A 10580-nucleotide genomic window follows, 5' to 3' on the forward strand; every position below is an offset into this window, starting at 1 on the left:
TCACTGTCCCCCCTCCCCCCTCCCCAATGTTCAGCCTATTGATAGAACTGTTACCAAATCTGGAAAAGTGCTGATTTATCTGCGGAAGAAAAAAAAGTATAGAGAAATAACCAACCGCCTGCACTTTCTGTACTGTTGGGTGCTTTTCCACACACTTGGCAATGGAGCTGGACGGGTTGGAAGGTAAAGACAGAATCAGTCCAAATCATCTCCAAATGTGTTGAAATTCATGTTTTTGTTTTTTTCCTGTTTTTCTTCCAGATGACCGTTTCCCTGACTACGGGAAGGTTGAGTTAGTCTTCTCTTCCACGCCTGAGAAGGTTCAAGGTGGGTGGCTTGGCAGAGGAGGGGGTGGTCCATGTTGATCCTGGGTGGACGGTCCAGGAGCTATGCTGGGGTTGCTGTCTAGTCTCCCATATTTGCGTGTATTTGGAAAATTTTGTGATTAATTTTCTTAAAACCTATGATTCTGGATAGTGGAGAAGAGGTGGCTTGGCAACAGGAAGGCCTGTTTGGGTCAGTAAGCCCTGTAGGAGAGGAGGGCCGGGAACATCTAGGAGGCAGGGCTGCCTCGCTGGTGTCCCCGAGTGTACACCTGCCACTTCTACTCAACAAACAACCACGTTTTATGTACAAAACAAAATTCTCCTTCCTTCTAAAAACGCACTTAAAAAGGGAAGTCAGTTGGTTTATTTTTAAAGTGAACTGCTCAGATCCATCACCAGAGTCCACATGAAGTTTTATTTCCATTCTTAATAGCTATGGAAAATAGCCACCTTTTACTTACATTAGTGTGGATTTAGGTGAGAACCTTTAAGTGCGAGACTCCGTGTTGAAAGTCCTCTTGGCTTCCTTAGAAAGACGGAAGGGAGGCCCATGTACCTGGGAGCCCGAGCCTGGCCTCAACTCTGCGGGCTCTGGGGCTGAGGGATGCCTTGCAGCCCCTGTGTCCTCATGTCTGAGGTGACCTGCTGGCTCCCGTCCTGTGGAAGTAGGACTCAGGGTCTGATCCCGGTACACAGTGGGCCACAGGCTGGTGCTGACCATGCCTTGACCCTGAGGGGCTCCCACTGCATTTGTTGTGTGGCACATTATCCACACTCTCTTACTAGTGCATGGATTGTGGGTGGGGAGTTGACTGGCTCAGCCGTGCCACCATGTCAGGCTGCTCTCCGCCCTCGTGGTACAGTCAGGTGGACAGAAGTTCTGGGCCTCCCCTGGGCTAACGCTGCTGCCTGTGCCCCGTGCAGGGTCTGAACATTTGCATGGCAACCACGGAGTGATTGTGGACTATAACACGGCTGACCCGTTGATCCGCTGGGACTCGTATGAGAACCTCAGTGCAGATGGAGAAGGTGAGTGCAGGGTCTCGTGTGCAGAGCCACCAAGGAGGAAGAGGCCGTGGGGAAGGCAGCCCGGTCACAGACCAGACCTGTTCTGCAGCTGCTCAGAGGACGAAAATCCTCGTATTCTCAGAGGTCCAGCCCACACCGGTGTGACAGGGCTGTGAGTTTTGAGGGTGTTCATGAGAATCAGATGTGAGTTTGGGTCATGGCTCTTTATGAATCTGTGATAGGTGGGTGGCCGGCCAGTGGTGTTCCCTCTAGAGCTTGTTTGTCTGACGTGTGTGTGCACATGTGTGTGTGCACTGCTGGGCCTGCCCCGCCCCTCCCTTCCTGGCTGCACAAGGGAGTCCCGAGTGCCGCTCCTGGCCACTCGTGCCAAGGCGCAGCCCCTTGGACAGCAGACATTTTGGTTTCTTTCCTGTTTGCTTGTCACCAGGGCATCCCTGTTTTATGGCTGTCATTTTAATTCTATTTTTGTGCATTCTTTTCACTCAAATATGTCCTCTGTTCACCCCCAGAGTATACAGTTTGGGTCACAGATGGAAGTGTGAGGAGGAAAAGGCAGGCAGGGACAGCCACCTGCTGGGGTCCTTGTGAGAAACAAGTGGAGGCTGATTTTGGAGATGGGAGTCAAGGCTCATTTCTGGCCTGTAAGGTTCCTCTTTACTCCTCCACAGCCCTTGCCTGAGAATCAGATTTGATTTGGGAGAGAAATTAAAACACTTTTAGTGAAATTAGTTACATCTAATGTAGAATAACTAAAATCAGGTGTAGTGGAGTCACAGCTCCAGGGTCCTAGCTTTGTGGATTGCCAACCTTCCAGGGACTCGAGGCCAGGAAGGCTGTGGTCATGGAGAGGGGACAGGGATGGTGGTCCCAGGGTGGCACAGGGTACCTCTCTGCTTGTGCCAGGGAAAAGCATGCCACTTGGGGCACCGTGGACTTGTTGGGAGCCCAAATACCTGGACCAGAAGTGGAGACCCACAGAGGAGCAGGATGTGAGGGCTGTGGTCAGTGGGCGAGGCGTTAGGCAAGGGCAAAACCTTTGTGTGGAGAGTGAACAGAAGGTTCCTTCCTGGTGTGAATGAACACAGCCACAGTCCTTCAAAACGACCAGCATATGAAAAGAATTAGAGCTGGAAACTTTTGGAAAACCTGTACATTGTGTCTTAAAAGGTCCACAGCACACATTGGAGTCCTAAGTCTGGGAGAATGACCCCTTTTTATGTTACCCAAAGAAGGGGTTATCAAACTTGATCGCAGAGTCCTTTCTCCGGTGCTGTCTGTGAACACGCCATAACTATTTGCTGTTGATGTCTCTGTGCCGTTTTCCACTGGAACTGAGAATGTAAGGGAATGGCTTGGGGAGAAGTGGGCAAATAAGTACCCAGAGCAGCATGGTCAATAGGGCAGATCTGGAGAGCCGGACAGCTGACTCAGACTCCCAGATGCCAGGTCTGGAAAGGGGATTGGATTAAAGAAGACGTGTACCCGGGGGGAGCTGGCGTGCAGATGATGTGATGAGATGAGATGATGAAGCTGTTCTCGGAGTCTGCCGTAGACCCGAGATGTGGCCCGGAAGCTGGGTGTGTGAAGTGGTGGACAGGTGCCCTTGTGGTGGTGGGAGGTTCTCTGCTTGCTGAGGAAGAGGAGAGCCTGTGGGTTTCTAATTTTTTTATTTTGGTAGAGGCAGAGTCTCACTTTGTCACCCTCAATAGAGTACTGTGGCATCACAGCTCACAGCAACCTCCAACTCCTGGGCTTAGGCAATTCTCTTGCTTCAGCCTCTTGCATAGCAGGACTACAGGTGCCCACCACAACACCTGGCTAGAGCCTGGGGGTTTCTAAAACCATACGTCACAGAGTGAGTGGCCTGTGTAGTACACCATGGAGGGGAGCCATGGAAAATCTGGGGGTGAACATGGAGGACCCCCAGTAGGGGGGTAGTTTCACCTGGTAGGAGAAACTGTGCTGAGGGCAGTTCTGCACCCACCTCCTCCCTGGACACGTACCTCCTGTCCCCAGGTCGGCTCCTGGCTGGCCTGTCACCTGCCACCTCATGGCCGGGGAAGATCCCCAGGTGCTCAGCGCCAGGTAACTCCAGAGAGTTAGGTTCCACATTGGTTTGATGTGGAAAAAACCTAATCAAAAAGACAGATGAGTTTCTATCACCCTTTAGCGTGTAAGTTTGTAGAGGACATGCAGAAGTATAGATGAGCATGTGTGTTCACAGATGCTTACATTACAGAGGACTTGCCTGTAGAGCCAGTCAGATAGTCACAGAACGTAAGAAAGCAGAACACAGCATTAAATACTCTGGACCATGGGAATTGTCTCCCTCCAAAGATACAGAGGGAGGTGCTTCTTTCCTTGGAGACTGTCCCCATCGTTCAGGCTGCTATAAAAGAACATCACAGCCCAGGTGGCTGAAACAACAATCCATCTACCCGTCACAGTTCTGGAGGCAGCGAGTCCAAGATGGGGTGGAGGGGCTAGTGTGGGCAGCCGGGACCTGGCAAGGCCTGTCCTGGTGGCAGACTGCTCCCTTCTCATGTTCTTGAGACAGTGGGCTGGTGGACTGGAGGAAGCTCTCCAGGCTCTCTTTTATAAGGGCGCCGATCTCATTCTGTAGAGCTGCACCTTCACCACCTGCTAATCACCTCCTAATACCATCACATTGGGCCTTAGATTTCAATATATGAGTTTTGGGGAGACACACATTCACCCCACAGCAGATACTCAGTATGAGTTTGTTGACGGATAGTTATAAAAACAGTTGAATATCTAAGGCCCTGATGTGACAAAGGATGATTCCCACTGGTGGATTTTTCACTCTGTTTCCTAAGCTGGTGGCAGGAGCAGGAGGTGGCCCCTGTGCTGCAGTCTGGCGGTTGGTGGGGCTGGGCCATCCACGTGCCAGTCTGGGTGACAGGCAGTCTTCTATGGGACTGCACAGCTGAGTGCCTGGTCTAGGGTGAGCAGCGTGAGCCTGGTGTCACAACACCAAGCAGACAGCCAGTGGGACGGATGCACAAGAGTCCTGGAAAGAACTGAGAGGGACCAGGGAAGGGTGGGATGGGGGACACCAGGAGAGGGCGGCTCCCAGACTGGTGGGTGGGTTGAGGGTATGCTTGCAGCCAACCCTGCAACTTCCCTGTGATTATCAGAGTCCCCGTTTTAAACTCCACGTTTCTGTGAATAACTTTGTGATGTGAAAGCCACTCACTTCCAGGGCTCTGGAAGAAGGAAGCATGTTCTGTGGAAATCACCCTGCCTGGCAGTCTCGGGGGTTCTCCTGGCCAGTGCTGGCCTCGCCCCTCTGTTCTGCCACCACCACTTCTGCTGCTCCTCCTTCAAGTTCTCTCATCACCGTCCCCAGTGCATCCAGGGACAGGGGCTTCAGGACACTGCTCTGCACCCTTGCACTTTTAAGTTAACGTCAGGTGGCCTGGTGTGGTGGCTCACACCTGTAAACTTTGCGTGGCCAAGGCAGGAGGATCACTTGAGCTCAGGAGTTTGATGTTGCTGCCAGCTAGGCTGATGCCACGGCACTCTAGCCTGGGTGACAGAGTGAGACTCTGTCTCAATAAATAAATAGGTAGATAAATAAATTAATTTCAGGAAATTTGTAGGGAATGGAATTGGTTGGGAGGCCATGGATGCCTTGCACAGCTAGGATGGCGCTCATGTGATCTAGCCCGAGGTCTGGACAGCAGCCCCTAGAACCCTTTGCAGGGACCAGCAAAGAATAATGGGCATCTCTCTGCACAGGTTCAGATTCCTGCAAGAGGAACTCTGTGGGGCAGTGCTTGGCTGTGTGCTGAGCTGTGGCTGGGGTGGGCCAGGCAGCCCCACCCAGCCTGCATGCAGGGGAGGGGTGGAGGGCTGGTTTCCCACAGGAAAATCCAAGCTTCACATTCAAGAAAGGGCAGGAGGGTGCTGGGGTCAGCACAGTCACAGCCACCCACTCCAGGGAACCCCAGGGCTTCTGTTGGCTCACCCAGGGCTCAGTGTCTGGGAGCACAGAGGGTCGTGTTCATCATCCTGAGATGTGGCTGTGTCAGGTGCACCGTCTGCAGACACAGGGGAGCCACAGCTACAGAAGGTGAGCCCAGGCTCTGTAAAGCAGCGGAATCACGTCCAGACTCCCCACAGTGTGCTGGGTGAGAGGGTAGCTCTATTCCCAGTCAGATTAGCTTTGACGTCCTCTGAAGCCCCTGGGCCTCTGGGAAACACAGGCATTAGAGCCGGGGGCTGGCATCGGGATGCCTAGCCCAGACCTCTCTACAGGACATCTGAGTCCTCTCCTAAACCAGGATCTGGACAGCCTTCCTGCCCTCAGGCTACTGCCTGAGCCCTCAGTGGGATTCCAGTTCCTGACAGACGGGGACCTTTCCTGGGAGCTGCACTCCTTCCTCCGTTGACGGAATCGGGTGTTGTTGGGCCTGTCACAGGGACCTGATTCGATGGAGTGAGTTTTTCTCTTTTCTTCTTATCAATAAATCTATGCTTATATCGTATTGTTTGAAAACGCAGACTATGAAAAAGAAAGTAGGAGAAATTACCCCCATTCACTATCCAGAGACGAGGCGCTCACTATTGGTGCATTTCAGGCGCGATTTCTAAATGCCATGCCAGTGATTCACAATAGCGTCAGCCCAGGCACTGTTTTGTAACCTGAGTTCTTCATTTAACCCCCTCCGTGTCTGTGCACCTCTGTAAACACTTCTTCCTTTGCCCAGCTCACTGACTGCGCCATTGTCCATCAGAGGGGCCGCCAGATCCTCACCGCTGTGCTCCTGTGCGGGCTCAGAGTGTCTCTGCTCCATGGAGCCCTGCAGATCCTAGGTTTGGGGACTTTTGGGAAGCTGTTGTCCAGAAAGATCAGCTTCCCTCAGCTAGGAAAGTCATCCTTTGGGTTGTCCGTCCTCTCCCACTTTGTAGCCCCATGTGGGCCCTGTGTGTGTGTGGGGCGACTGGTCAGTGCGTGGGTGAACTATCCCCGCAGGTGGCTCTCGAATGCTGCCTGTGGTTGGCAGCACCTGGCTTGGTCCCCAGACAGTACTCGGTTTGTGGGTAGAAGGCAGAGTCCCAGCCACGTTCTTCCAGGGCTGAGACCCCACCCAGCCTCAGTCCTCAGAGCCGTCCAAAGCTTTGAGGATTAAGGAAGGTTTGGCAGCCTCTGAGACATTTCCTTTTAGCTGGAAAATGATGGCACTCTCCACCCTGCCTCTAGTTCTTAATGGTTAAAAACAACAACAACAAACTAGAAATGTTGACTCAAGCTGCATTTATCTCCAAAAACCCTTGCTGTGCCAGAGGGGAGTCCTCCACATCTGCCTTCAATCAGGGCCTGAGTGCTGGAGCCCCTGCTTCGTGTGTGGGTGCCGGGCCACTTTTTGTGCTGAGGTCGAACCCTGGCCATTGTGGCTGGCTGAGGGGTTACAAGTGTCCTGTCTCCTGCCCAGAGGTACTGCATGGTTGTAGTCACACCATAACTCGGAGTCTGTGGTCCTGTGGGCAGTAGCTGTAGGGGTCAGGGGCCATGTCAGCATGGCCTGGGTGGTCAGTATCCCAGAGGAGAGGAAGAGGGTCTCTAGGCACTCCGTGTGGCAGCCTGCCTGAAGCCTTGCACTATCATCTTGATCCTCGAAATAACTTGTGTACCCAGGTTAGAGAGAAAGAAGCAGCTCCTGAGAGAACCAGGCGCTAGGAACTGGTGAGGAGCCCTTATGGCCTTCTGGGGTTTCAGTCTATGGGTGATGACAGCTGTTACTCAGTAGATTGTCTCATTTCAAGGCCATGCAGGACAGAGCTTAGGCTGTTGCTCATTGGGCACTGTGACTGCTCAGTGTCACATCTTCTTGTCACATGAGAGGGTTGGGGAAGGTTCTCATGATAGCAGAATGCGCCCACGTTGTTAGAATCAGATTTGCTGTAATGGACCGTCACGCCAGGGCTGTTCCCTCCCCCACCTGTGCTCCCTCTGTCCAGACTTCCCTGCTCCCTTTGCAGTGGGCTCTAGTCTGGCAGAGGCTGTCCCATCCTCCCAGGGTGCTAAGAACACACTGCAGTGGGTACAGGTTGGCTCAGGAAGCCCTGGCCATGCCTGGAGCTCGTTGAGAGTGCTACAGAGAACAGTGACCCTTCTGCTGTCTTACAGTGGACTTGAGAGCTTTCCACCCCAGAAATTATTGTTGGGCTTTAAGATTTGGAAAAGTGGGCCAGGTGCAGTGGTTCACACCTGTAATCCTTGCACTCAGGGGTGGTGGGGGCTAAAGGCAGGTAGATTGCTTGAGCTCAGGAGTTTGAGACCAGTCTGAGCAAGAGTGAGACCCTGACTCTACTAAAAATGGAAAAACCAGCTGGGCATAGTTGTGCATGCCTGTTCCCAGCTACTGGGGAGGCTGAGGCAAGGGGATCTCTAGAGCACAAGAGTTTGAGGCTGCTGTGAGCTATGATGAAACTATGGCACTCTACCCAGGGCAACAGAAGGAGACTCTGTCTCCAAATAAATAAATAATAAAAGATTTAGAGAAATGAAGCAAATTTTGACAATTAAGTGGAAGAGGGGCCACTGGAATCTGACAGATGAAAGCTCAGGTCCTGGCTCCTCCCTCTGCTGAGTGGTTGGGTGCACACAGTACCCGTGTCCACAGCTCAGACTCAAAATAGGCAAGACAGGATGCCGCCCCTGAGCGCCAGGAACTGCCCCGGGCACCCCTATGCTCAGAGACTGGCTTGACTCTGTACCAGATAGAGGGTATTTCTCTAGACCTTGCCCCCAACCATTGCTTTCTCAGACAGTTCAAGTGAAAGGCAACCGTCACTAGGCAACTTTACATCCGTGAAATCAAGACAGGTGGGCGTCCACCTAGCCCTGCCTTGGGCCTCCGTTGCTTGTGAATTAGGGTTGTAAGCTTCCAGCCTTCTGGGTGTGATCCCATGACCCAAACAGGGAGTCCCCCTGAAAGTCATCTGAGAAGGGATTTCAGGCCTCACTTAAGGGCGCAGCAGTTAGGAAGGAGGGTGCAGGCCTCCTCTGTGTGAAGGAGGGTTCATCCCCATGCTGAACCCACGGTCAAGTCATCGTGGATGGGACCTGTCAGAAGGCTAAGGGGACCATTGGGGGCAGCCAAAGGAGCCGTTCTAGACCCAGCGCTGTCACCTCATGATGTGCTTGTTACTTTCTAATTGGAGGGGATTCAGAGAAATCGCTTCAAAAACTGTGACATCCTATACAAGTTTACAGAAATTAGCCTGCGTGACTTTCCTGATGATGCCCCTAGGAGTTAAGTAGCATCACCCTGTGGGACACACATTGAACGGAGGCCCTGAGTGTTGGTTGGATTTGACCCAGGTCCTGGGGAGGGGGTCTCCCATTCCCTAGTCTGCACACAAACCTTTGGCCTCCTCTGCCTCACAGGAGGAAGCAGGGGAACCCGAGTCATGGGCCCCCAGCATCCCACAGGTTGGGTATCCCGTGCACACAGGCAGGGGTCTGGAAGGTGATGACTTGCTCACATTACTGAGGTTGCTGCGTATTCTTAAAGTCAGGGGAGGCACACACGTTTCTCACCATTGTCCTCTGCTGTTCACAATCAGCATCTCCGCTGTTGTTTGAAGGCTGCGCCCACTTAACCAACACATGAACAGTGACTCACATTCCTGCTCAATATTCCGCCCCAAACCTGCATATCTTTGAATACTAGTAACCACCTGTGGGGAATGAAGGTTCGGTTGTCTTCTTGCTGGTGGGTTTCTACAGATGGGAACCTGGAAGAGGGCCCCAACCCCATAGCCCTCCTGGGGCCGTGAGCCACACAGCTTCCTGTACCAGTCTGCGCTGCAGGGTGTGTGTGTGGACCCTGGGGTAGTGAGGCTGATCCTTGTCCGGCTTATCTTACCAAGTGGCATCTAAGTCAAGCCCTGCTTCCCTGGTGTGGTCTTTCACCTGGCTCCTGGTGTGGGCAGGTGCGAGTTGGTTCCAGAATGATGCTGAGAATTTCTGTCTCTGTCCTCTGTGGGGAGAACTTTTCTTTCTCTTCATTCCCAGGAAGAGACAACAACTTCATTTTGCCTTTCTGGAGAGCTTGCAGTTGCATTTCTGCTGAGTTGGGGGAAAAGCACTTTAAATATTTGGTGAATAGAACCAAAAACGTAAGGGCCGGGGACTAGAGAAAATCAGCCCCCTTCCTCATGTGCACGAGCTGTGTGTTGCTAGCATGCTTGAGTGTCCATGCTGTCCTCCTTGACCTGTGGCTGGAGGAGGACTCCTGCACCTCACTCTCGTCCATTTGGGGCCTGCAGGATGGCCAGGGAGGCCTTTTAGGTTACACATACGGGACTGTTGCATCTGCTGCTTTCTTTGTCAAGTGGGCAAAGCAGAGAGGAGCCTGAGGTCCCTGGGGTAGGGAAGGGGTGCCGGGAATTAAGAGCAAAGAGAGAAGCATTCACAAAATAGAGGCACCAGCGATAACCTCGTTGACTTGGGCCTTTTTGTCTCTGGGGGAACCTGCTCTGTGTCCCTGGCTCTATGTTCCCACCTGCTCTGTGTTCCTGCCTGCTCTGTGTCCCCCTGGCTCTGTGTTCCCGCCTGCTCTGTGTCCCTGGCTCTGTGTTCCCGCCTGTTCTGTGTCCCTGGCTCTGTGTTCCCGCCTGCTCTGTGTCCCTGGCTCTGTGTTCCTGCCTGCTCTGTGTCCCCCTGGCTCTGTGTTCCCCTGCTCTTTGTCTCCCTGGCTCTGTGTTCCCGCCTGCTGTGTGTCCCTGGCTCTGTGTTCTGCCTGCTCTGTGTCCCTGGCTCTGTGTTCCCGCCTGCTCTGTGTCTCTGGCTCTGTGTTCCCGCCTGCTCTGTGTTCCCGCCTGCTCTGTGTCCCTGGCTCTGTGTTCCCGCCTGCTCTGTGTCCCTGGCTCTGTGTTCCCGCCTGCTCTGTGTCTCTGGCTCTGTGTTCCCTCCTGCTCTGTGTCCCTGGCTCTGTGTTCCTGCCTGCTCTGTGTCTCCTTGGCTCTGTGTTCCGCCTGCTGTGTGTCCCTGGCTCTGTGTTCCCGCCTGCTCTGTCTCCCTGGCTCTGTGTTTCCGCCTGCTCTGTGTATCTGGCTCTGTGTCCCTGGCTCTGTATTCCTGCCTGCTCTGTGTCTCCCTGGCTCTGTGTTCCTGCATGCTCTGTCCCTGGCTCTGTGTTCCCGCCTGCTGTGTGTCCCTGGCTCTGTGTTCCCGCCTGCTCTGTCCCCCTG

At 53.3% G+C, this 10580-nt stretch overlaps 1 protein-coding gene across 6 annotated transcripts in view; it reads left to right on the forward strand.

Annotated features, from left to right (window-relative positions):
- Positions 1-10580, forward strand: part of TNS3 (tensin 3) — a 311621-nt gene that overhangs the window by 182286 nt on the left and 118755 nt on the right. For all 6 annotated transcript variants that reach the window (XM_023517874.1, XM_023517872.1, XM_023517873.1 and 3 more), the window contains 2 exons: positions 262-327; positions 1251-1355. In XM_023517874.1, coding sequence (XP_023373642.1) covers positions 262-327; positions 1251-1355 — 171 coding nt within the window. The remainder of the gene's footprint in view (positions 1-261; positions 328-1250; positions 1356-10580) is intronic.

This window comes from Otolemur garnettii, unplaced genomic scaffold, assembly GCF_000181295.1.
Source record: "Otolemur garnettii isolate 467f Iridium unplaced genomic scaffold, OtoGar3 scaffold00123, whole genome shotgun sequence".
Taxonomy (NCBI): Eukaryota; Metazoa; Chordata; class Mammalia; order Primates; family Galagidae; genus Otolemur; species Otolemur garnettii.